General features: G+C 42.3%; 1 protein-coding gene across 6 annotated transcripts in view; it reads right to left on the reverse strand.

The window, feature by feature from the left end:
* Positions 1–26,320, reverse strand: part of ARHGAP24 (Rho GTPase activating protein 24) — a 243,181-nt gene that overhangs the window by 14,619 nt on the left and 202,242 nt on the right. For 5 of the 6 annotated variants that reach the window (XM_066318112.1, XM_066318111.1, XM_066318115.1 and 2 more), the window contains 2 exons: positions 15,442–15,564; positions 3,572–3,779 (listed from right to left, as the gene is read on the reverse strand). In XM_066318112.1, coding sequence (XP_066174209.1) covers positions 3,572–3,779; positions 15,442–15,564 — 331 coding nt within the window. Of the gene's footprint in view, positions 1–3,571; positions 3,780–11,220; positions 12,101–15,441; positions 15,565–26,320 lie in introns of those variants that run through there. The other variant, XM_066318114.1, reaches the window with a different exon arrangement.

Consider the following 26,320-nt stretch of genomic DNA (forward strand, 5'->3'; position numbering starts at 1 on the left):
GCTGTACTGAGAATACCAAGGATATTTCAAATAGTAGCAAGCATGAGTGATTGCCTAATTGTACTGTTAGTTCCTTAAAGCAAATTTCACAATATGTACAGATACATTCAGAGGGATTTATTGATTTTTGTTTCTAAACTGACACACAATTTTGAGGCGTGTTTTTCTTCACATGAAAGGCCTCAGCAGTTTTCAGCTGTAGCAGCTGCACCTCACCTTTCCAATACTGCCAGAAATGATGATGTTCCAGTTTTTATAAGAGGGGGCCTGGGGTGTTGGATGTTTCAGATCAGACACAGGGTTTTCTTGTTCTGTGAGACTGAAAAATTTTAAACCCTTACTCCATTCTCATACATGATTTTCAGCAACATTTTATTCCAACCATAAGATCAAGATAAAAATTACTAAGTGAAGGTTTTTTCCACCGTGGTTTTATAACTGACTTCAGTATTGGAACACCTAGCTGCTAACTCAGGTGAGAGCAATCATTTCTCAGGTATGTTCTATGCCTTAAAATATGGTTGCATTTTCTTTTGAGTGAAGCTATTCCCCTTCTTGTCTCTACTTTGCTTTATTCACTCTGCTTCTGCTTGCTCTGTGGTCTTCTCTGCCAAAGGGGTGCAGACAGGAAGGCAAGAGGGGAGAAAGAAGAGCAGGGTCTCCACAGAGCTGTGGACAGCAGCTGAGCTCTGGGCCAAAGAGCAGACCTGTGCCTCTGAACTCCATCTCCCAGCACCTGTGTGGTGATTTAAGGTGTGCAACCATCTTAAAACAGAAATGACATTTTAAAGAAGTACTAACCATGGGGTTTGGTTTTGCTTTTAATTCTGTGCCACATATTTTACTGAATCAGGTATGAAGGCATAAAAGGAAGAATTATTTAACAGTAATTTATCACACAAAAGCATACACTAGCCTACACATATTTCAAAGCATCTTCATGTGTTCTAAAGTCTTTGTCTGACTTATGTGCACTTGCACGTGGAAAAAATGTGAGTATGAAAAATGGCAAACTCCTCAAACATCAGCTCTTTGTGTTAGTTCCAACACTGGTGACAGCAGTCAGTCCTTCTCCCTGCCAGAGCCAGTGACCCAGCACTGCCACGGAAGTGTGACCTGTATTCCATTGTGTTCCATGCCCCAGGAACAAAATTGCCAGCTCTGCTCTAACTACAAAAATCTCTGTTACTATTGATGCAAATTAATAGAGAGAACCTAGGTGGATTCTGCACAATGGGACTTTTGGCTAGTAATAACATGTAATTACATATTGAACGCAGTGGATCTAGAGGTTCACAAGAAAAAGTAAGCATGGATGAGTAATGTATGTGTTTTTTTTTTCTTTCTCTACAGCACTTTTCCTACTGTGGCCACTTTCCAAGAGCTCAACTTGCCAAACAGGCTGCATGAAACCTGGAGCCCATGCTGCTGTTCAGCACAATGAGAAGTTAACCCAAACCAAGGTCATCACAGAGATACTCTATAAATACTGTAAAATGAACTTCACCTCAAGAGTTCACAAATGGAACAACAGTTTGGACGAAAAAAGCAGCTGCCCAATGGAAATGTTGCGGAGATTAGAGCAGAGTTTTCATCTGCCTGACTTTTAGACCACTGCTACACCTGAATCACACCTCTCCAAACCCCAATGTGCTAAAGTAAACAGGAAAAGTACCCTGTGCAAGACATGAGGACATACAAGGTCAGTGCTGAGATTCAGAAGCAGAACTGCAGGACCAGTGATTTATAGGCAGTGCCTGCTGATGTTTCTAATTGCTAGAGTCGAAATTACGTGCATCCTTCACAGCAGTAGCATGTAAAATCTCTTCTCCTTTTCATCTGCTAAAGCTCAGCCAGCATACCTGTTCATGGGGCTCATTAGTCTGTGCTACAGATGTTGCTGGATGACCTTGAAAAAAAATTAGCACGTCTGAGCCCTGATCTCATTTGTTTGGCATAGTTAGAATTTGTGCTCTTCCTTCAAGCTGTACCTCTCAGTAGGGTGTTCGGTACATCATCTTCCCACAGTTCAGGGTGGCTTTTTTTCTTAAGCATTTTCCCCACAATTATTTGGTTTACAGGCACAGAAAAAACAACCTTTTGTTTCTGCCACTTGCCTACTCTTTGGTAGAGACAGATACTATCAGTAATATTTATCATAATGTCCAAGTAAGGAAATGTACCCAGTAGATGCTTCTTTACCATTTTTAAATAAGCTACATGGTATTTGAACAGTGAGGGAACATGCCATAAACATTTATCAGCCAGAACAGTCACTTCCCATAGTCCTCTGGCTCCATAAAGCCATTTACTCATCAATTATCCTAACTCACCTTCAAACGAGAAATTAATAAACCTCACAGGAAGACAAGTCACTCTTCCAGAGCACTGTAAATTCTCAACTTCTCTTTTAAATTGAGGGTCAGGACTGAGGAAACTGTTGGAGATGAAAGAGCATTACAGGTGTCTGCCTTCTGTGCATCTGATGCACAAACCTTCAAGCTTAATGATTCTGCTCACTTGACATGAACAGGGAATGGAGGCACCTAAATGATTTCCAGCAATCAGGTTTGAATTATGGCATGTTGTTGTACTAAAAGATCAAGCTACACTTTCCTTCCTGTTACTTGGATTGCTATCAGACAAAGGTCTCACATAATAAATGCAATCTGCCTCTTCCTCCTAATCCCCATTGGGCCACAACTGCAGTGAAGCATCCCAACGCCACCGTGGGGGTGTGTTATGGGTGTCACTTAGGGCTCACGCTGAGGACAAACACTGCTTAACAGTCCTTGAATCGCAATTTTGTGACCTTCATACTGATTCTGGTCAGAGTAAAAAAGTCTGTGTGGCACTCATAATCCACTGGTTCTGTTTCTCTGACTGCACACTCTGGATGGATCAATGCTGTCAACGCTTACAGGAAGACAGGACAAGAATCACAGGAGACTACAACTACTGTAGTGAAGTCATACTCAGCTGTGTGAACAGGACCACGTTTTCCTTGGCCCAGAAACTCCCATTAACTCTGTAAAACTACACAAATATTGGAATACAAATCATACCTGGACCCTCAAGACCACATAGGTTTGTTTTTATGGTCAGACTGACTTTTATTATAAGACCAAAGGCCCCAAATTATAAAGAAATGCATGAAAATATACTTCCCTTCCAGTCAGTTTTATAGGTAACAGAACACACTGAGATTGGTGATAACAGAAATTCTTCCTTTGTGGAACTGACTAAATGCCAGCATCACCACTGCACTTCAAATGATACTAAGATCAAGGCAACCCAGATATTTTTGATTAAGCCAAAACATTAGCAATACTTCTCCTAACCAACTTTTCACAAAAGGAAATTCTCCAGAAATGCTTTGAAATCAGACATCAAAGTCAGAACTAAAAAGAAGACATTTCAGAGCGGTAATAGGAAACACACAGAGAAACCTACAAAAACATGTCACTCTATCTGTTGCTGCCATGTGTTCTGCAGCGCTGTGGGTCAGCCAGCCCAGCACACCGTGTCCTGCCCTGGCTGCAGGGGGTGGGGAGCAGCTGGAGGGTTTTACCTGTCAAAAGAAGGCTTTTCTCCACAGTCAAAGGCATCCTGCAGCTCCTTGACGAGGTTGGCCTGGCCGGGCAGGCGGAAAAGGCCCTCTTCCTTCAGCCCCCGCTGTCGGATGAAGTCCACACACTGCTCCACCAGCATGGGAGCCAGGCGGGTCCCATAGCGCTTCTCGTACCGGACTGTGTCTTCCAGCTTCTGCCCAAAGATACCTGCACCAAACAGACAGCTCTGGCTCAGTGAGCATCACACATACATCTGAGGAGCCCACGCCTTCTGCTACAACCCACGCAATTTGAAGGTCATTTAAATTCCTGGACAATTAACTACCTACTTTCTTGAGAATAAAATGCTCAATTTCACCATTGACACACTTCTGGAAATACAGTGCTGGCATGTTTTCCAACAATGCTCAAAAACATGATTTAAAACAAAACACTGTAAATTCTTCGCGAGACCACGGGCACAGAAACACAGAAATAACACAAACAGGATTTTCTGTCACAAAACTTCTGATCCAAAAGTGATGCATATCCTCATCCTTTTTGGTTAATGCCTAATTATTAAGTACCTCCTCTATCAGTTCCAAAGACATATAAACATTACCTATACACAAGGAGGGAAATATATTTATAAATGTAACTCAGCATTTTGTCACTACTAAATTCAATTATTTTGCTCTCCAAATAGACAATGACAAATCCATTAGGTATTACCAACTGCATTATCACCATCTGCTTTAGCAATAAGAAATTCTGTGTAGGAAAAGAAGTTCCTGACACAAAAGGTGAAAGATGTCAGATGAACTGCAGGAAACCTGAATTCATCCTTGAGCTCAGAAGAAAATGGAGGTTTTTTGACAGAATTAATTTCAATGCTATCCGAGGGTAGCAGTGCTACCAGTGGAACGACAGCTACTCTTTACAGCTTATTTTGCCTTTCCTTTCAAAGTGCAGAGCAGCACAATGATGTTCAGGCATGTCATCTGTGCTGGAAGCTCTCTCCTGAGACCACCTCTTGCTGAACAGAACTAGGGCTGAAGCAAGGCAATCCAATTTCTATATATAGCAAGACAATGAATAGTTTCTGAGGCAGTCATGATCAGAAATTAAAGACCAAATGACTACTTGGCTTTTGCAGTGACGTACACTGTAAAGCAAGAAAAAAAAAAAAAAAAAGAGGCAGCAAATTGTGCCCTTCACTGAGCACACTGCTCCTGCTGGCTTAAAAATGTAAAATATTTAACAAGAAAAACAGAGTTGTTTTGGTTTGTTTTTTTTCTAAAAAAAGCCCAAAATTGAGCAAGACCACTTTTGATTTTGACCTAAAAACTTAATTCACCCACAGATTGCAATTCAGATTGAAGCATCCATCCGGGCAACCTTTAATGTGTACATTTTTCCTTTAACAGAAAGGTAACTTACACCTCAGCTGAAGGTAGGACAGCTGCCCTGAAAATGCTCAAGGATGTAGGGCAAGTCTCAAGTTAGTCACACAGAAGGTCTGGGGCTTGTAGTTGAAAGCAATTATTGAACTGAAGTAAAGGAAGTAACTGGAGAGAGTAAATGATGTCCTGCTAAGACATCCAGAGAGTCTCTGAGATGCAGTGTATTTTGTGATTTCCATGGTACCCACACCTGGGGATGCCAAAACCAGCAGCAGGTAAGGTGAATGACCATCACACAGTCACTCCATATTAGCTCTTTTCTTCATGCTGTACAAAACCCAAAGCCCAACAATTGCCATTTAAAGAAGGAATTTTTGTAATTTCAGGGTCAAGCTTAGAAGAATCCTGACTGATGTAGCATCCACAAGGTTCAGGGACTTGAGGCTGGCAGAGGAGTTAAGTATACTAGGTATGGTTTTTTAATTCTTGCACACCTCCCTAACCTCCTAAAAGTGACTACAGGGATGGGAGCAGTATTAAGTGAATTTGTGTTTCCCATATTTTTCCAAGTTAAGAGTTGCAGCTGGTCGACAGTAAGAAAATCCTCAAGTTCTTCCACTTGCTACATTCTCCTTCTCAAAGTATTGGAATTAAGGAGGAAGGTCCACTGAAAGCCAGTTAAGGAATCTGTGTGATTATGAGAGTCTGGGGATTTTGAAGTTGTTAATACACAAGAAAGCAGCACTTCAGTGCCCCCCCCCCCCCCCCCAGTCTGCCCCTTCTCCCAGCTGAACAAGCCCCATTTTCTCTGCCTCTCCTCAAAGGGCAAGTGTTCCAGCTCCTCAACCCCTGAGTGATCCTTCGCCCAACTCACGTTAGTATTCTCTCCACCTCCTGGTTTTGGTGGGTTTTTGTTTGTTTAAGGACACAATACTTGGAATATGGTCTAAAAAATGTTAAGCAGAAGACACCTTCCTCCTTCTGTTAGCTCTGCTCCTGCGGATACTGCCCAGACTACTGTCCAATCTTCTTGCTGCCAGGTCCATGTCCAGCTGGCTCATGTCCAGTTACTGTGCCCCAGGGCACCCAGGCCCCTTCCCCAGTGCTGTTTCCCTGGGGTTATTCCTTCTTAGATGCAGGACTGGGCCATCCTACTCCAGTTAGCCCTATGAACATTCAGCCTAAGCCTCCTTGCAGCAACGCATGAGAGGCCCTGGTTTTAAACACCAAGGACTTTCTGCCTCTTTTCAAACAAAATACGACAGGATATTCCAATTATTCCACTACAATGTACACATAATTAAAATTCGTGCCCACTGACGGTACAATTAGCAGGGATAAGCTTTCTCCTACTGGCTATATCTTCTTCTCACCATGCTAACATTCTTTAATCAGTAATGTGCACATTGCAGCTTCCATATGTAGGAGAAAGTTCTTAGACCTACCAGAGTGCTTTGGAACTCGTATTAGTAATGACACTACAGTCAAAATATATCACTTTCTATTAATACATTTTTGGATGGTACCTTTTTTTTTAGTTCATTTTAAAATTAGGTTTCAAAGCACATCTAATAAATAATGAATAAAATCAGAATAAGGGCATTTTGTGCAGTGGGAGCAAAAAACCTTACTATATTATAATGAATTACTGATGCACCACAACACAAAATGTACTGAAAACAGGTGGGAACCAGAAAGCACTAAGATGCCTGTAACAGGAATTAAACATTATTTTTCAATTTGTTTGGCACAGGGATTATCTCAGGCAGGCTTGGGTTGGCGTCTAAGTGTTGGTTGAACAAGATTCTCCAAAGGAAGCATTTCCTCCACCTAACAAACATAGAACACTGCACCAGGCAACATTTGGCCATGAAATTAATCCGTCATGATAAGCCTGCACAAATATTGACTTGGAATTACAGACTTGCTGATGCCTTATGGCAAAGGCACTCTGTTGCCAGGAGCAGAAGGGGCAGAAACGTGACAACTCTGCTTCCACATCACATTACCATAGCTTCTACCTGGCTCATCATCCTCCTGGAGTCTCCTGCACAAGGTGTACCTCCTTCCACTGCCCCACTCTAATGCCTTTATGTCCTCTCAGGCCACAGCTAACTGCCACAGAGATCCTGCAGACGAACAGTCTACAAACATTAAGAGGTTGACTATTTGGAAGCAAATCATTCCCGTGAAAATTGCAGTTCCATAATGTTTGGCAGAGAAAATGAACACTATTGCCTATAATCAGTAACTACTTACACATCCTTTACAAGGAAGAAAGGAAAAGACAGTCCAAGTTATGGAGATTAGATTATAACCAAAATCAAGGAGACAACCTCAAATGCTGTTTCGTAAGAGTAAATTTCCACCACCAGTAACTAAACAAGAACATCACTGTTGGAAGTAAAAGAGAGCCTTCATAACTCATGTTGTAATCCAAGCTCAAGTGGCTCCTTTTATATCTCAATGTCTCCAAAATCCAGAAATGCACAAGAGCTGACCTGTGGCTTGGTTTATCCTTGGGATAGGGTACCAAAGGAGAGACAAACCAACAGGAAACCATGAGATTCAGAACAGCACTGGTTTGGCTTCTCCACAGCTGGTGGAGGGCAGGGAAATGCACAGGATCCAGTTCTGACCAGTCATTAGATTTAATCAGCAGAACTGCTTTTTTCAGAGAGCCCTTGCAGGTCTGTAAAGCTATATCCAATTAAGCCAAGATCACGCGTAACATCAAAGAGGAAAATCACATGCTAGCAAAGGGCATGCTGAGCAGTTATTCATTAACTAGAACATTCCCGTGGCAGAAGTTTTGTAAACACTTTGAGAAACTGAGTTTCCATGCTTAATAGATAGCCAGAAACCTTATGAAAAACACCACGGTGCTATAAGCAAATTCTGCATATGTCTTCTCAAGAACTGTGAAAGCACAGTGGTTACTTTTCATGGTACACAGTCACAGAGTACGGCTTTAAAATCTAGCAATACCATTAGTCAATCATTTCCTCAGCTAACTGAACAGGCAGGCATCACATCTCAAGTCCATGGACTTCTGATTCAGGAGGAGAAAAGGAGAAAAAATCTAGGTGGCCATTCTGCCACTTGACTCCATAGGGAATGGCTTGAAATAAGGAGTATCTCAAAAAAGCCCATCTGCCACTCTAGATCTACCACAGCACACGCATTCAGAGAGCCAGAAGGTTTCAAACAGCAAAAGGCACTGAGGGCTGATGTCTCCATAGATGGCCCACACCTGTACATGTGCAACAAAGGATCAAGGGATCCTGGTGCTTACAAAACAAGTTCTGGTTTCAGGGGCTGTACTGATCAGAAAGTGTCAGTTAAGGTTAAAGGAACTATCTCAGCTTAGAATCTGGATGAGAATTTTAAACAGCTCATAATTCTTCATCAGTAATTCATTGACAGAAAATAACAGATCAGATGAATGGCTTCCAACAGCAGGGCTGAGAACAAAGGTACTGGAATAACACAAAAAAGTGGCTGTCATGGCCACAATAACACCTAAAAAGGAGTTTTTAATTATTATTTCCCATCAGTTTTCTGCTCAGATGTTCCCCAGCAGTAAGTGCTGTTTTGACTGGATCAAAGACAGGGAGTATTTTCACCCTCTCTACAGAATTTTGTTATGTACAGGAGAGGAAAAACCCCATCAAAACCAGTGGAAGCAGAATTTTGTTCCTGCCTGAGTATTTTTCACCTCTTCAAGACTTCTCCCAGCCCCAGAGTCAGTGTGATGCTGGCAGTAAAGAAGGCAAGATAAACTTTCACCTTGGAGTTTAGAACATTTGCACACCCCAATAGTGTGCTTGCAAGAACAGCTCTGATATAAGGGCAGGATTAGATACAGGAAAGGAAAGAATCTTGGAAACATCACCAGGAACTTGCCACAGTTGAAGCCATCAGAGGCTGCACTATTTCTCTGGCTACAGCCAATGCTGCCTCTTTCTCCACAACTCTGCCCACCCAAATTCACCACATTACTGAATGTTCTCACCACTGCATGCCTCCTCAGTTACTGCTTTCTCCACTGACGCTGCATGTTCTCTATGGAAGTTCCTCTGGTGGTACTTGAACAGAGAGCATGTGCTTCAGGTTGGAGTTTAAAGATGTTTGGCTCTCTCTGTTCAGACAACTGAGTTTTGATTTCTCCTGCAGCACAACCCCTAAACCCCAAAAGTCTGCCATCTCATTTTTTGGTGCCAGTCACAATGGAACTTCGATGTGGACTTCCAGGAAGGGTTCTATACCCGGTATAATCAGTGAAGATGATGTCATCAGTCTCTTGTACTTCTTGCCATGACTAGCCAGTGGTTTGCCCTGCTAATTTTATTTTCTGCATCATGTTGAACAGCTTAGATCTAATTGATCTGCTTTATGCAACTATGGATTAGGTTTACAGAAGGCTAGTTTTGCTTTTTTTTTTTAAATATACTTAGGTATACAATCTGCAAATGAAGTTGCAATAACTCAGTAAACCAGTTAATAAGACAAGTGTAGTTAGCCTAATGGGCCAGTGCCACCACTGTAAGAGGTTGGCTGAGTCCAGTTAATGCCCATCTTTCTGCTGACTTCAGTGAGACAGGGATCAAGTTAAAAATACATGCCCCAGCATTCTGCAGCTGATTTAGGGGCCTTGACAGAAAATGTATACAAGAAAGCAGCCAAAACAAATTTTATATAGAGGAAAGCAAATTAGCAGCATCACCTCCATCACTCTGTCCTCTGCCCCAACTGCTGCTGCTTCCCTTGGGAGTTTCAGACATGGAGAGTTTCTGTATCAGAACACATGGGGGGAAGAATCAACAGCTGAAGCTCTCCTAAGGCTGTACCCTGGCACGAATGCAGCTGTCTGCAAAATTATCAGCTAATCCTTTATTCAACTTCCAAACATTCAAATAGTTAAGGGTATAAACGGGGCACAGGCAGCTCTAATTCACACCGACACCTTCAAAGGCAACACCACACGCACATCCCTCCTGGCCAGCCTCCAGCAGGACTGAACTCCAGCATCCGAGGGCCTTGGGGAGGGGGGGACAGGGGGCAAACAGCTCCCAGGGCTACCTCAGCTGCAGATGCTCGCTGATCTCTGCAGCAGTTCTGCAGTGAGCCCCTCGCTGGCTGTGATCCTTCGTTCCAAGACATCGCCCCTGGCTGCCTGCTCGCCAACCCTCGAAAGCAATGATGTCACCACACTGCTGCTGAGGCTTGGGAGCAAAAAGCTGCGTGGTCCTGCAAAAGGGCAAATGGCAGCACAGAGGAACAGCTGAGGAAGGAGCAGCAGCAGCAGAAGGTGACAGAATTTGTAACATTTGTATGTATTATTTGTATAATTTGTAAAATAGTTTCTCGCGCTTCAAGAAAAACACAACTTAGCCTTTTCACTTGGATTTCTCAGTCCAGCAGAGCTCTTAAAACAGCACTAATATCCATCCTCTTCTTACTCCACACGAAGTTTTTTTGTCCTTGTCATGTAAACAGTTTCTCCCCATCCACCCCAAGTGCCCTAGCCCTTTACTATCACTCACTGTATCTCTGTCTCAGACATGTGCTTCCCTTCCAGTGCTTTCAGCTGACATATTATGACATCCAGCCTCCTCTTTGCCCTCTTACCCCGAGTATTTCCACGCTCTGCTTCAACAGGGGTATGTGCAATGCACAACAAAACTGGCTATAAACCTCTCTATGCAGCAGGTGAAAAGGCAAACGCAGGCTGCAGGGAAGCACGATGAAGTGGCAATGCAGCCCTTGCACCAGGACAGTGCATTGTAGAGCCACACTTCATTCCATCAGAAACCTCTGAAATCGAGGACTGAAGCTTCTGCACAGATAAACATTTATCACCTTGCTTTGCTCCCTTCTCTTCTCCCTCCCTGCGCCCACACAGACAAAATGCAAATATAAACTCTTTTTCCTGATGTTCTGCCAAACAGGCAACTCAGAGCATCACAGGTCTAATTCCCTCAGTGTTCTCACTCAATTCTGCTCAGAGGCACCGCAATAATCTTGTCTCATTCCACCTCATCCCTGCATTCATGGGCTATTATGTAGAGGAGACAGTATCCGCTGGCCAGCTACAAACAAACGAACAAAGGAGTAAATAAATCATTCGTGGAATGTTGGCATCTGCATTGTTTAATGCCTTTTGTTTCGGCGTTCTCATCTGCCCCTGCACACAGAGCCCCCTTGGCTCCTCAGAAGCCATGGCTTCACCAGCACAGCAGAACACAGCGACACAACAGACCTACCTTTGCGGAAACTAAAGCACCGCTTAATTCTCCTGTAAGTAGTTTTAGGAATGAAGGGAGCTGCTGCTAAGGCACCTGGGCTGCGGACTCCAGCATTTCTGTCTTCGGGCATCATACAGGCCAGAGCCCCCACGTCCCTCCAAAGCTCTCCTTTACCAGCAGCATCCAGACGAAACACCACGATTACTCATCGCTACTGACTGCTGAGGAGTTTTATAACAGTGTATTTTCCTCTGGAGCTAGGAGATTTGTGGTCTTCTAGATCGTGGGTAGGGCTTGAAACGATTTTGATGTTCTCTTCCCTGCTTCAGTTTTGCTTTGGGGAACAATTTCCTTTCATCTATTTCCTTTCGTTTCTTTTATTTCCTGCAGTGAGACAACTGCCTATTATGCAATGTCTCAACAAAAGAGTTTCAGCAAAAAGATGTATCTTCCATTCAAACAGAAGTGCCTGCACAGATGGAGAGGGAGAAAGACCTCTTCCTCCCGGCTGGAACAGGAGGAGGCTGAGTGGCAGAGACTCTAATTCCACGGCAAAAGCTCAGCACTGTGCGGTGTGCAAGGGGAAAGAGAAGAACAATACCAAAAAGGCCATGGAAGAATCCTTCAGGATACAACACTCCTTGCTGGCAACCGAGAAGCAAAAATAACAGTCCTTTCGCCTGAGAGGCTCTTTGTCCATACCAGATTCCTCTCAAAAGTCCTTTTATACGGCCAGCTCCTCGTGTGATGCTCTCATGTGCTTCTCTCGCTTGTTTTATTGCCTTCCAACTACCAGGAGCTCTCCTGGGAGAGGCGCGTCAGATGCGGCAGCGGCGCATCCTTGCCGGCAGGATCCCGGGAGCTGCTGAGGAGCCCGTGCCTGCAGCGGGGGATGCTCTGGCCGGCAGCAGGGCTGGCAGCAGGGCTCTGGCCAGGAGCAGGGCTCTGCCGGCAGCAGGGCTCTGGCCGGCAGCAGGGCTGGCAGCAGGGCTCTGTGCTGTGCCGCTCCCCGCCGCCGTGCAGCAGGTGCGGGGAGGACGCGGCGCGGCAGCCGCAGCGCGGGTCCGTGTCTCCTCGGGTGACTTTGAGTTGACTTCAGGCGCCTGTCATGTGCGGCGGCGGGGAAGGCGAGCAGGCTGTGCCTGGCTCCTGCAGGAGGTGCCAGACCTTACACTGCTACCCCTGCTAAAATGCTCATGCTCCTTCTCGCGTCCTCCCTCCCCCCCTTAGTTGCAGGCTCTGTAAAAAATTGCCTTTTTAATCTAATCAGGAAGGGAATTTCATGTGCAAACAGGCATTACAAGCCCTGCCTCATTTACATTTCTTTTCCCTTTCAGATTTTTCTTTCCACAGTCACCTTATTTTTCTGGTGCACAAAAACAACCTGGTTCTGATGAGCTTAGCAGATTCCCACCTGCCCCCCTCCCAACCTTCTCCTTCTAGCACAGGTTAACAAACAACAAAGATACAGTTAATCATTTACAGAGCTCCTCACTCGGGTACCAGGAGTCCTCTCCCACTGCCAGACAAACTTTAAATATTAGTGGCTCAGCAAGGCTTGTACACATCCGCTGCACACACACATACAGAGCTTACTTACAATGCTTAAAAGAACCAGAAAATTCACATGTTACTCAAAGTGGCACTTGACTTGTGTGACACCAGGCTATTGTGGTTTACCATTAAGTACTGAAAATCAGGAAGCTGATATAAAACTAGTGTTTTGATTAATTAGCTGCCTGAAGTAATTCTGCATTGCAAGTAATTACTTGTTACTGGCTAGTCGTCATCATGTGATTGCAACTTTCCTGTATCTTTTTTACAGCCATTATAATACGTAAAACGTTTTAACTTCAGCAGCCACAGATCAAAAAGGCAGGCTCTTAAGACATCTTCAGTCAGAAGTGCCTGTCTTAAGAAGAGTCAGACTGTTGCAGCAGCTGTAGCAACATCCAAATAGCAAAGGGCAATAAAAATACAAGTGTGTCGGGTCATTCATAATTACAGAACAGTTACCAGGATTTATTTACACTTGTTAAGAGAGCTCTGACTATCAAGTAGTTAATAAAATGGGGGACATGTTGGAATCTCGGTTCTTAACGGTGACACATCCCAAGGTACTGCCTTTACCTTGTTATCACAGTCAAACCCTCTCCATTAACACTACACCCTAAATTATGTTCCAGCTATTTTTGCTTTTTCCAGGGAGTTAACTGTTTGCTTCCCAATACAAACAACGCTGAATCAGTATACTTGCTCAAGAAACCCAAAAAGAAAAATAAGAACTTACTTTGAAGAGTTTTAACAGCAAATGAATTGAAAAGGTAATGCGAGGACTGCACCCCCCTAGTTTCACGCAAATCAGCAAGCAAAATCCTCAGCGAGGTGCTTCCCTCAGTAACTGGCATTAAACATTGCTACAACAATGATGGTGTCCTGAGAATTTTCTTGGTGGCTGGAAGGATTCCCAGCTGCAAATCAGAAATAGCTCTTGCCCTATAAAAGCAAATGAGGAGCTGGTGAAGAAAGCACAGGGTCAGGACTTGAGAGATTTGGTTTCTATTTGTAACCCTGCGTTCACTGACTTGGGCTAGAATTCCGTTTCACCTAATCGCAGCTCCCCGCCTGTGACATGTAGAGACACCTCCACTTGCAGAGGAACAGCAAGGCTGCCTTTCCTTTTTATCTGCCACAGAAAGATACTGTGGTGCAGGAAGCCAAGTGCAAAAATCCCCAAAGATACTCTTGGAGAAATCCACTTCTGCTAAGCCTCCAAGTTTATTACTGCCACAGCAGCTTATGCTGCTACTGGACTGGAGTAGGAGAATGCTGAGGAGCTCAACACAAGGCCTACTTTCTGAAGAGAAAGCTGGGGATGGATAATCTTTGTGCTATATAAAATCCCAGGTTTCTTACCTACCCTCATTATAGAAGACTGTGCTACTCATACCTTCCCTTTCCCAAACCAACTCCAGATACCTGTAGCAGTTCATGCCTTTTAAGACAAACCTTCCACTTTTTGAGTTTTGGAGTTTTTTTATATGCTTTTTTTCCCCCCCTCCCCAGCATTCCGAGATCTACATTCCCAGATGCAGGACTGTGCCATCTTATTTAACATAAAGGGCCAGATGTCAGTGACACGACTGCTTTGCACCATCTTTTTTGTTTCCCCAGGAGCAGCTAAGGAGAAGGCAGTCATGTTTCAGAGATGCCAGGCAGGCCCTAGCTCACCAAGACCCTCAGTGCAGCCCACCAATGAGGCCAAAGTCCCCTCCTAAACATGGTGTGACCTGAATAAAGCACAAAGGAAGATGAGTGGCCTACAAGAAAAGTTTTCTTTAAAATTTCCATTAGTCTCTCCCTCCTCCCTCCCGTGTTCTACCCAGCAGTTAGAGAAAGAAGTGAGCAATAGGAGTTTTCAGTGACAACTGCACCTCTTGATTGGGAAACAGCACAGACAATCGTGCCCTCCTGACTTTTTTCCAGCAACTTGCAGACAAGACTAATCATTTGCTGCAATACAGGTCGTGTTCCACTGTAGAAAAATATTTCTGTCCTCAAACTTAAGAGATCTGAGAGCTCCAAGGATCAGACTGATTAACATACAGACGCTTTGTGCAAGTGTATCAATCACACTTGTATTATAATTTAGATATTATCACCAGAATAGTAATGATGAAAATTATTACAATAATTTGCAGCCCATTCAATGTAAGAGAGCATTTTAAAAAGACAACTAGACTCCAAGCAATAAATTTTGGTCCAGTACTACTGAAATCATTGGAGATGCCAATCAAATTCCCACACTGTTAGTGCTAATATTCTGAGGCACAGCTTTATATAAGACTATTACTGGTCTTAGCTGTCACTGGCAGGAAAATCGCTGACAGCTTTTTGAACAGCCATTTAAGAAACACCATGGATGGTTTTTCAGCTGGTGACCAAAGGAATTACCCTGCCTCTCCCCGCAGGAAAGCTGATTTCCTCCAAGACCAATCCTCTGTGAAAACTTCCCCTCACACTATCATGTGCTACCTTCATCAAGGGAAGTGGTTCCAGACAGTTCAAAGTCTTTTAATTGAGCCCTCTGCGTGGAAACATGTTTACTCCACTTTTCTGGAAAGAACTAGACCATTCTCCTCTTTACTTCAAAACGCTGGCTGTGACTCAGAGATAACAGAAGAACCCCTGTGCGTCTTTGTGTGTCTGTGAGCACGGCATGTTCCCCCAGTGACTCACCTCCTCCAAAGGGTGCCCATATAACCCTGCGGATGGATCTCACCCAATCCTCCATGTCATTCTGCGTGCTCGCCATGAGTAGGTAGGTCTCATGATTCGCTGTCATCCGCTCTCGGTCTCCTCCTGCAAGACAAGAAAACTGCCCTTAGAGACCCTTTTGCTTCCAGCCAAGCTCCTGCCAGTGTGACTGCTGGAAGCACCAGCAGCGGCTCCATGGCAAGCAGACACGGATACCGTGCAGTGCAGCGCTTGCTGTCAGACATGGCATGAAAAGAAGGTCCTGTAAGTACATTCCCCATGAGACAGTGAGAAGCTGTCATGCTTCCAAAAGGAAATGAGAGGATAAATGTCATCAGTAAACAAAAACAGCCCCATGCTGTTCCAAGAACCACAGGGGCCTGCACTAATCTGTAACTCGATACACGCACTGGAAATTTTGCAGCAGTTACTGTACCACGATGGAGAGAATAAACGCAGAGACTGATAAGGGGGCTCTGAACAAGTTGGGATGACTCCATTCTTATTTTCAGGAACACGCTGTGCCACATCCAGGGGAATAACACTTGATACAGCCAAGTGCTGCTGTGACTCCCTAAGGAGAAGGCAGACGATGTGGTACAACCCACTGCCTTGGATGGGTCTGATGAGGACTAGACTAAGAGGGAACACACTGCCTTTTTACCCTTTCTTTAAGGATGGGCCCACACAGACGATCAAAACCAGAACCTGGCTTGCCACAGCTCCATGTTTTCAGACTTGTAGTACTGTTTCATCTCCATTCTAACTACCATGTTAGTGCAAAGGCACTGGGGAGTCAGAGCACCTTTCCAGCACTGCAGGATGCCAAACCCTTCCAGAAAAAGAGTGGCATTTTGACACCCTTTCATTGAGCCAAGGGCATACACAAGTACTTCACACACAAATGCAATGCACCTAGAAATCCTGTCAGTCCTGTATTCTCATCTTTTCAGTTTCTTGCATTCCCATTTTTTATCCTAGTGATATCTAGAGTAAACACATTACAGCAGGAACACTGCTCCTGGAAGAGTGCCATGCTTAGTGCTGGGCATTGAAACAGCTAGATTTTTAAAGAGAAACTTCTTAAGGACTAGAAAATCCTGGCACAAGTATTCTGAATTAATCTACTCCTGTAGACCACGCTCTACAGAACTAGGACACACAACTGCAAAAGGGACTTAACTGCAACTTGATGAATGCAAAAGCCAGATGTTGGCAGATTCCACTGAAAATTAATTCTTAAAGATTGCATAATTATTCAAAACTTAAATTTTAACTTGGAGGTAAACAGAGATTATGGATTTCTACAGTCAAAACTCAGCCATTCATACGCCCTATGATCCCCAAAAAGGCATTAAAACAAATAATGCAGCAACCTGAACTACAGTAAATTTTAGACCATACCACAGTTTAAAAGTCTAAAGAGCACTGCTCTTTTTTTTTTTTTCTTTCCCCTAAGATATAGAAAGGATGTACCTACGTTAAGTGTCAATACTAGAGAAGTATCAAGGTGATTTTTTGGTTTTTTTAATCTTTTCAGTGACTAGCCCAAGGTCAAAACATGGGTCTTACTTCTGTGCTGTTTTCCATCCTTTTTACCACAGGGAATGAGGGTATGGGGACAGGGAAGCATCAGAATCCCAGACCTTAGCATTCCACATCAACCCTGCCCCACAGAAAACTCAGTCAGGCCCTGGCAGTTTCCTCCCCATTTTCACTTTTTACATAGCCATTTTGACCAGAACAAGGACAGATCTCTCATTCAAGGACAGAAGGGGACATGATACCGTCTTCAGTTTACTTCAACAGGCCTATTTTATACATAGAGTTCTTATCCCAAAAAGACCAAAAAATAAGGACAGAAGCATAAAACTTCAATATGTTCTCACAGCTATTAATTATAATAGTAATAAATACTCTATAGAGAAAAAGAGTGCACCACAATTGAGTCCTTTATGTGGCTTATAAAATCTGAAAGAAATTATTTCTATTATCATATTGCACTGTAGCTCCTTTTCATTTCAGTGGACCAGGATCCTGCAAGGTGCCACACAAAAAAACTCGAAAAACATGCATAAAAATAATATATATCAGATTCAAGAATTAAAAAAAAATAAAAAATGGAGATGTGATTTTTTCACTAAAGAGGCAACAAAAAACATGACATGTGATGGTCCTCTCAGGTGCTGCCAGGTTGATCCATGTTCTTTTAATAGTCTGCATATTTAAATCAAACATATTATATAATACTTACTTGGCAGATGATGTAGTATTTACCAAGTTATCACGTTATGACAAATTGGAGGGTGTTCTCCAGATAGAACGGATTAATCCCAGGAGTCTAGCTAGCCTATTTACAGTGTGAATTCCAGAGCAGTACTTCAGCCCAGGTAAACATCCCGTGAGCCAATACACAATCAGTCTGATTTTGCAGAGAAGGAAAGCATAATGTTTGGTTATGTTACCTTGTTATGAGAAAGTGAAGCTTTCCTAACAGAAAGAGATTCATCATTTTACAGCAATTTTAGATCTACTTTGTACTTCATATCCCTTTCTTTCACAACACAACACTGGATCTTGCAGGGTTCTCCTACTGTTGTGTAGATATTATTCATTAATTAAAGCCTCATTAAAAGATTTTTTTGGGACACAATAGCACATGAATTTGTATTTTACTGCAAATATTAATTTTTAGTGAGACTACATTTTAAGATGAGACAAGAAGAAAGGACCATGATTTGGGAAAGAAGTCACCTCATAAGAAATATCAGAAAAAAAACAAAAATAGAATTAAGACCTTTCTGAATCTTCAGTAGGTCTTGTGGGACACTTGTGAAAGCCATTGTTTGGAATATCCACTTCCACTCTTTTTTCCTTTTAATACATTCATTATGATTACAATGAAGCATGAGTAGATCACAATCTCCAAAAATCAGACATCTACTCATACCCCAGATGGATACCAGCATCAAGAACATTAACTTGAAAATGTTGCTCAGCGTCAAGTCACATTGCAGATGTGAATCCATACACTTTTCCATGTGCAAACCATAACCTATTCTACCTACATGGTTTTCTAACTTTAGATTATACTTTCCCAAACTTCTGTGCCTGCATCTGCAGCCCAAGAAATGCCTACACCTGTGTGCTGTGGCCTGGCTGTGAACAGCCAGCTCAAGGGGCTGCAACATGAACTCCACTTTTTTCCCCATCTTTTTCCCTTTGTTATTTTGCAGGTGCCACAGGAGCTGGAAGGAGCAGAACCCAGACCACCTGACCAAAGAAGCTCACTGGCATGTTTGAGATGAAAAGCTGCTGTTTGCTCAATGATGTGTATATCGCATACATTCCAGCTTCTGGAAACGGCCAAAAGTAATTGGATCTACACTGTTTGGAGTCTCAGAACTACACTGTACCATCACATAACATTTCTTCTGTAGCCCTAACCAGACCCTAATCCACTTTATTTTCTTGGCAGCAGCAGCAATGAACTCTTTTTTATTGAAGAGATCTCTCCATAACACCCACACGGGTGCCCACTGCTCTGTCCTGCCCAGTCAGGGGCTCAGTGACCCACAGATTGGTGCTCTGGTACCCATAGCATCAGAAAGGGGTTTTAAGAACTCCTGCCAGCATCCAGAAAAAAAAAAAAACCTACACATACCACAACAATCCAAAACTACAATTAAAATATGAAGATGCCAATTCCTGCAGGGATCCACTCTGCAAGGGCAAGAGAGGGACCAGGCTGCACCAGTGATGCAGCACTCGGAGAAGCCCTGGGAGCAGGGAGTACATTTAAGGGAGGACTGTTTCCTGAAGTACCTGAAGGCTCAACAGCTCTGCACCTCCTTACTGCCTACCCATTAAAGGAGAAGGCACAGACATTCCGGCATTCAGTCCTGAAAGGTGTTTTTACTACTTTTTTTCACCACTTAGACTCCTCCTGTCTAAGCCAACACCTTTCCTTTACCTGTAGGTACCCTCAGCACAAAGTATTGCCTTTGTCCTTTTAAAAGTATCTTGGGTTTCCTGAGTACAGTGGTTCCAGCATTTCTTGAGAATGGAATATGAAGGGATTAAATTCATACCAACTGTTCAAGAGAGAATTTTCTCCCAGGAGGAACATCAAAAAACTAGGATTAATCCGATTTTTCTGAGCTGAGAATGCCATGGCCAACCTCACAAGAACATTCACATTCTAAACAAATAAAATTGGGGACCAATTTCAAAGTGAAACAGTTTCCTACTCCCTTGTGCATTTCTCTTAGGCACAGTTTCTGAAACTCGTACTCTCTTCAGCTTGGGAACGGAATGAATATGAAAGACAGACTGGCCTTACAACAGAATTCACTGGGTTTTCTTTAGAAATACCCTCCTGCTTAGCTACTTTATATTTGTCTCCTCAGGAACACACTAAATAGTAAAATTTTAGCCTTCTGACATTTCCCATGAATACACTAAACGCACCTCCATATGGTATTCAAACAGAAACTCCTGGCTGCTCACCACCTCACAGCATACTCTTCTCTGCTCAGGTGGATCATAAGATTGTGTGACTTATCATTCCTGATCAGGACTCCAGTTAGTATTTCTTCACAAGCAAAACAACAATAATTATGATAAAATTCACAGCTCATCCACTACACTTTGTGTTCTTACGCTTTCCCCTTTGCTGCAAATGAACCATACACCAATTGACATGCTTAATCTATGTCTCTAGAAAATCCACCTGGATTTCCTTCATCAACTTTCATTTTAAAGTATTTGGATTCAGACATTTTAATCTGAAGCAGAAATCATCTCAGCAAATTGTGGAGATTATATATCAGAGAACAAGATGAACAACTTTATTCTCTTTTTCTCCCTAATGAAACTCTTTGTTTAAGAAAAAAACAGAAATTTTGGTTACCCATCCTTGTTAATAAAACAGTATTAAGCACTGCTGCTTTAAGCACAGGTCTGACTTGACACACTGATGTGCTGCAGTTCAAACCCACACGTTTGTCTTCCATATACCAAAGCTGGAAACTGTGAGATCCATCCATCCTCGAGTGAGACAAGGAACTCCACTGGAGCTGTTAAACTTATCATTATGCCCAACTTTAAAGAAATGCAAGAACTATTCTGCTGGCCACTCCTGTTCATGAACTCTGGGTACCTCGAGTGTGATGAGAACCACACATGGCTTCTTTCAAGGATGATTTGGTTTCCTGCACTGAGCTGATATGGGACAATTATCCTTCAAACCGCCATCAGACTGGTAGATGAGTTCAAACACTAAAATGTTTTATCTTCATCCCAGCTGGGACAGTGGAAAAATCTAACTGCAAAAAGCTTGGCTGGAGCATAGTCTGTGCACTGACGAAGGAGCTAAGCTTCAGAATGAAACTATATTTTAATGAGATTTTAATGTCTTGTTGGATCCAGGATTCACTGAGAACTCTTCACAGCAAGTGACAATCTGTACTGGAGGCTGAGCAACTGCTGCGTGTCACATGATCAATTTGAAAACCAAAAGAGACAAAGCTACTTGAAACTTGCTCTCTCAGTATTTGGGGGTTTTTTTCTGTGTTTTTGTTTGTTTATTTTTAATTCTAAAAAGCTTCTTTATTCTGCATACGCCTGGTAATTCATCCTGGTCTTCCTGACTGTGTAAAACTTGACCAAGAATTTACAGCCTTCCCTCTCAGTCCATCTGAGAATGAAGAAAGGAGTACAAAGCCTTAGTTCAAGTCACTGCCCTGTTTCTCTTTACTAGAAAAAAGAAAATCTGGACAACCAAGTTCTTAACCATCATGCAAAAACTCATGTCATCGGAAAGATACTAGACAGTTGTATTACCTCTAAAGCCTTGATGACAGGTAATAGATTGGGTTGAGGAGATCTATAAACTACAATTGAAATTTTGGGGACTGCCCTGTTCTATCTGCTGTAATTGTTTGGCTCAAGGTCCCTTAGTCATCTAAAGGACACAGACATGGCTGAAGAAACACTTGTGCTTTAACTGATTGATGCCACCACCACTGAGAAATCTCAGCTTTGCAGTACAGAGCTGTCAAAACCACCATTTTTTGCTAGCAAACCACATCAGGTGCCCTATCAAATTTCAGTCTTCACAAAGAATTAACACATTTTCCTAGAAAGGGAACCAAGTAACTGTGAACAAGCCAGTAATGAGGATACTGGTTTTTTAAATACTTCAGTACACGTGTAATTTTCTTTTGCTCCTATCCAGCCAATCTTTTGCCTTGATAATCTGTTCTAAACTATGCCTGTATTCTTTTCAAGGCGGCATATTAGCTTTTCAGCATAAAAGCTGAAGCCTAATTTAAGTGCTAAGTGGCAAAAGATCGCTAACACAAGTACATTCCCTGCTGGGCATTGTGCTCTAGCACAATTTCCCCACTTGCAGAATGCCTGGAAGACAGCAGGGCTTTTTTCAAGAGAATGAGCTGTTTTCATGAAGCACTGAACCAGCTGCTGTCAGATACCTGAAATCAGGCTCAGCAAATGAATTCCTCATGTGTAACACAATGAACACTCTGTACAGGTAGGTCTCTCCTGTGCTGCAGGGCTACAACCGCAGCACCATCGGTCTCTAAGAGTAAATTCAGTGTTTTGCACAATAAAAGCATAAAAGCAGTGCCATATTTAAGCATTCTGCGTTTGCATAGCTGTAATTATTGCTTAAATACCTGAGCAAAGAACTGTGATGCTTGCTCATCAGCAGTTATAATTCTGTGAGAAAGAGATCATTAATGAGGAAAAGAGACGTGAATTCAAATCATCCCTTACACAATATAAGAGCTCCAACTTTTCAGAGCCCTTTAATCTTTTCAGGCATATCTTATTCTTTCTCTCTTTTTTTGCTGCTCTTCCTTTATTCCTAATTTGAACTTCTGCTGTGCTTCAAACATATTTCACAGTCCTCCACCTTATCCTCAGCCACAGATCCCAAGTGGTATACCTATTTTATAGAGTCTGTTCGTGCTACCCTTCCCTGTCTGTAAAACGTTGGTGCCAACACAGTTCACTTTTGTATCTTGCCCTTTCCCAGTGCCATTCTCACTTGAAAAAAAATCTCATCTCTCTTCTTGCTCAGGGCACACCACAGAGAGGAGTTAGTTTACAGGTTTTAATAGAAGTCCATCAATCTGTGTGAACCCCATCACAGGTCTATACTCTACCAGCCCCTGAGCACATGCTGCCTCTTGCCGTGCAATTTCATGTGGGTGCCTTTTTTTTTTTTTTTTTTTTTTGGGATAGATAGACAGGAAAAGCATAAATAAACAAAAGCTCAGAGACTGGTTGTAAGAAACCCACTCCTCTGAATCCTTTATTACTGCTAGGACTTGAGATATATAAAATATTGATTCAGTTAGAGGAAAAAAAACCCAAAACATTGCATGCCACATTGTCTACGTACATGTACAGTGCTGATACTGTGCCCTACTTCCAAAACTTCAACTATAAAGAGCTTTCCTCTGAAATTTTGACTTAAAGAAAATAAAAATAAAGCAGAGTTTTGCTTAATGACACAAACTATTAAAAACCTACTGTGGCTTTTTTAGTTATAACTTGTACATGCAAAAGATACCAAATAGTCAGGGCCCGTTTCCTGGGGACAGAGACAAGAGAGGTTTGCTTTCTGAACAAAAGAGATTTGCTTTGTTCCTATCAGACAGCAGAACCTGTTTGGGACCTCCTAGAATAAACAGTAGAGAAAGAAGAACATGAGTTTTTCAATGATCTGTGAAGGGAGGAGTTTGAGGGTCACATAATGTCAAACAGTACCACTACTAGTGCAAGAACTTGTGGACGACTTCACTGCTACCTGTTGTAATTAATTTATTTTAAGGGAAAAGCATAAATTCAAATTACCACAGCAACTTATTTTTTCTGCCCTACATGATCCATCTTGTAGATAAATTACTGTCATTTGAGAGTAAGAACCTTCTTTGAAGTATCTCAAGCTGGACACCAAAATGACCATTATGTTATTTGGTATTTGGCTGATCTCCAAGCTGATTTTAGAGGAAGTCTCTGCAAACATTATCTCTACTTCTAAGGAAAGAAGGGGAAAAGCCCCATGCATTTGCTGGTGTAGTCACAGTCAAACATGTAAAAAATGCTTTAAAAAAATGTGACTGTTAGGACTCTCTTTTGGGAAAAAACAAGATCCTGGAGCTTTTGCTCTGGGGAAATGACTGCCCTGTGCTACCGAATTCTTTCTTTGCTCTACAGCCTCTCGTCATGAATTGCACTGAAGTGCAAACACTCAACCTGAAATGGATTTTTCTAAAAGGTCAGGTCCACAGCACATATTTGTATGGCATTTGATCTAGCAGGAAATTAAAACTTCTGATGATTTTAAGAAAGGAAGGATCAATACTTGAATGGATGTCCTGAAGTGTAAATTCACCCAGGAACTGGCAGGACTTACCTGTGTATACACTGGCATGTGAACTGCAGGCTGCAAAGCCAGCGTGTCAGGATGTCAGAGCAAGGTTGTCCTCAGAGACTAACAAGAGCAACATTCAAAGCACATGCTCACTTCAGCTCTCAGCGTTTACTCATTAAGCTCCCCAGCTCTCAGCATCCATTCATTAAGCTCCCCGTTCCTCATGAATATAGAATGTCCTAAGCCTTCAGCAGATAAAAATCGAGATGCTCTTTTATCTGTCTAAACATGCTCTTGTGTGCACAACACAAGGTGGGGAATTAACTCAGTACAAAACAGCTAATTTCATGAGGTATTTCTTCAGCCAAAAAGAATTTTCATCAGGAGATAACCATCCAGTATCCCAGGACAGTGAATTGTGGCTAAGCCATAACTTGAGACAGTCTTTAAAATTCTGTTCCATACAGTGTCTGATTCATGAGTAGAGTGATCTGCCCCAAACACAGAAAACATTTCATGCCTCCTAATTTTACAGACAATTACTTTGTAAACAGACAGAAAAAAATAATGTCTTTATTTTTAAGTCTCAAGAACTTCCAGGAAAAGCAGTTTCCCTTCTCCATCAGGAACTGACCATACACTTCTCTGCTTCTGGACATGGTGCTTTCCAGTCTGCACTGAGTTAGACCCAAACACAGAAACACTTCATTCCTCCAGACAGCAGCCAGTCCTTTTAGCTCATATCTGACTTCAAATTCTATCACAGATAAAAATAATAGTTCTTTGTGGCATAGATACAAAACCAAAAGGATGCAAATATCCTAAACGAGCAAGCATATTATTATGCATACATGTAATTTTATTGAAGCATCACTTATTTAATAATGCAAATTTATGTTTTAGCAGTTCAGTAAATAAATCAAGAATAAGTTATTCAATAAAGCATGTGGGCTAATTGACAGATGCCAAAAACAATTACCTAATAGACTGTTAATTCTCAGCATAAGAAAACCTTGCTTATCTAAAGTAGCAGGAGATGTTAGTCATCAGTTCAGGACATTTGTTCCGCAGCTCATCTAAAATCAACCATCTCCAGGAACACCGTGCCTCTTAGCACTATTTTGGGACATCAATTCAATATTGACTCAAACAGAAGCATGCCGCTTAATGAATCATCAGCTCAACTAGCCAGTCCTTTAGACATTTCAGCCTCTGACATTCCATGTGCAAAGAGCCACCAAACACCAGTTATCTGCAAAGCACAAACACAGCTTAGTGTCCTGTGCATCTCCACACCTTGCAATAGAGCAGGATGAACAGAAACCTCATTTCAGCCTTGTTCTGCTCTATTTATGACACAGACGTGTCCATACTATGGTCTTCATTTCCCCTCTCATTTATGAGCACAGAACGATCCCAGAGTGAATTTACTCCTAATCTGGATAGGTGTGTACCTCTGCCTTGACAGCTGGAGCCCATATACCACAGAATGGTTTTTCCCACACAAAAATCACTTGGGTCTCATTCCTGGCAGAGTGCACTAAGAGAAAGTGCTTGCAAGGAGAAACCCAGTGTATTTTGAAGTGCTCTTTTCTAAAGGACATTACACAGTGAGTATCTACAAACCATTTACTTGTTAAGAAACATTAGTGGATCTATGAAGTAATCAGCAATTAAGCAGAAAAAGTTATTCAAGATGCTTGATTTTTCTGGTAGGAAAGAAACAGACTTCTTATAGTAAAGTCATGACTGCATGACAAACCTGACAGGTTACCAGCAGGTATTTCTGATTTTGGTACACAATTATTGGCAAACTTCTGTGCATCAGTGAAGGGATTCCCAGTCTGACAACGGGAAAGGCAACAAAAAAATCCATCACTGACAACACAGACAACAACAATGCATTAACAAACAAAGCCACACACTCAGCAGCCATTAGCTAATGCTGAAGAGACAGCATCTATCCTGCAGGCAATCACTGCCCTCTCATGAAACACAGAGCCTTAACCCAGAGGAGTTACAAGCTTAGGATAAGGACCTAACAATGACATACAAATACCTGCTACTGGCAAAACAGGAGACAGGAGTTTAACTATCATCAGCTCTCCTTTGAAAAGTTTTCTGTTCATAACCACCATGTGCACTGTAAACTGAGGCAACTCTATAGAAGCTGCTATCACTTCCTGATGTCCTCACAGAACAATAGATTATGCTAATGTTAGCTAGGAGTTACACAAAGAGATTTCACTGAAGTTTAACAAGATTCTCTAGCTACGTTAGTCTAAGCACAAGACAGAATTTTAAAGTATCTGCCATAAATTGGCATTCAACAGTTCTGTAGATTCTAAGTTTAAACATTCAAAGGAAAGGGAATTCATTCACTGATGGCTAACCGTTCACTGAGAATGTTATTTCCATATAGAAGGTATGGAATATTTTTCTAAAGTGTGTTGAACA

The sequence above is a fragment of the Sylvia atricapilla genome, chromosome 4 (genome assembly GCF_009819655.1).
Source record: "Sylvia atricapilla isolate bSylAtr1 chromosome 4, bSylAtr1.pri, whole genome shotgun sequence".
NCBI classification, from domain to species: domain Eukaryota; kingdom Metazoa; phylum Chordata; class Aves; order Passeriformes; family Sylviidae; genus Sylvia; species Sylvia atricapilla.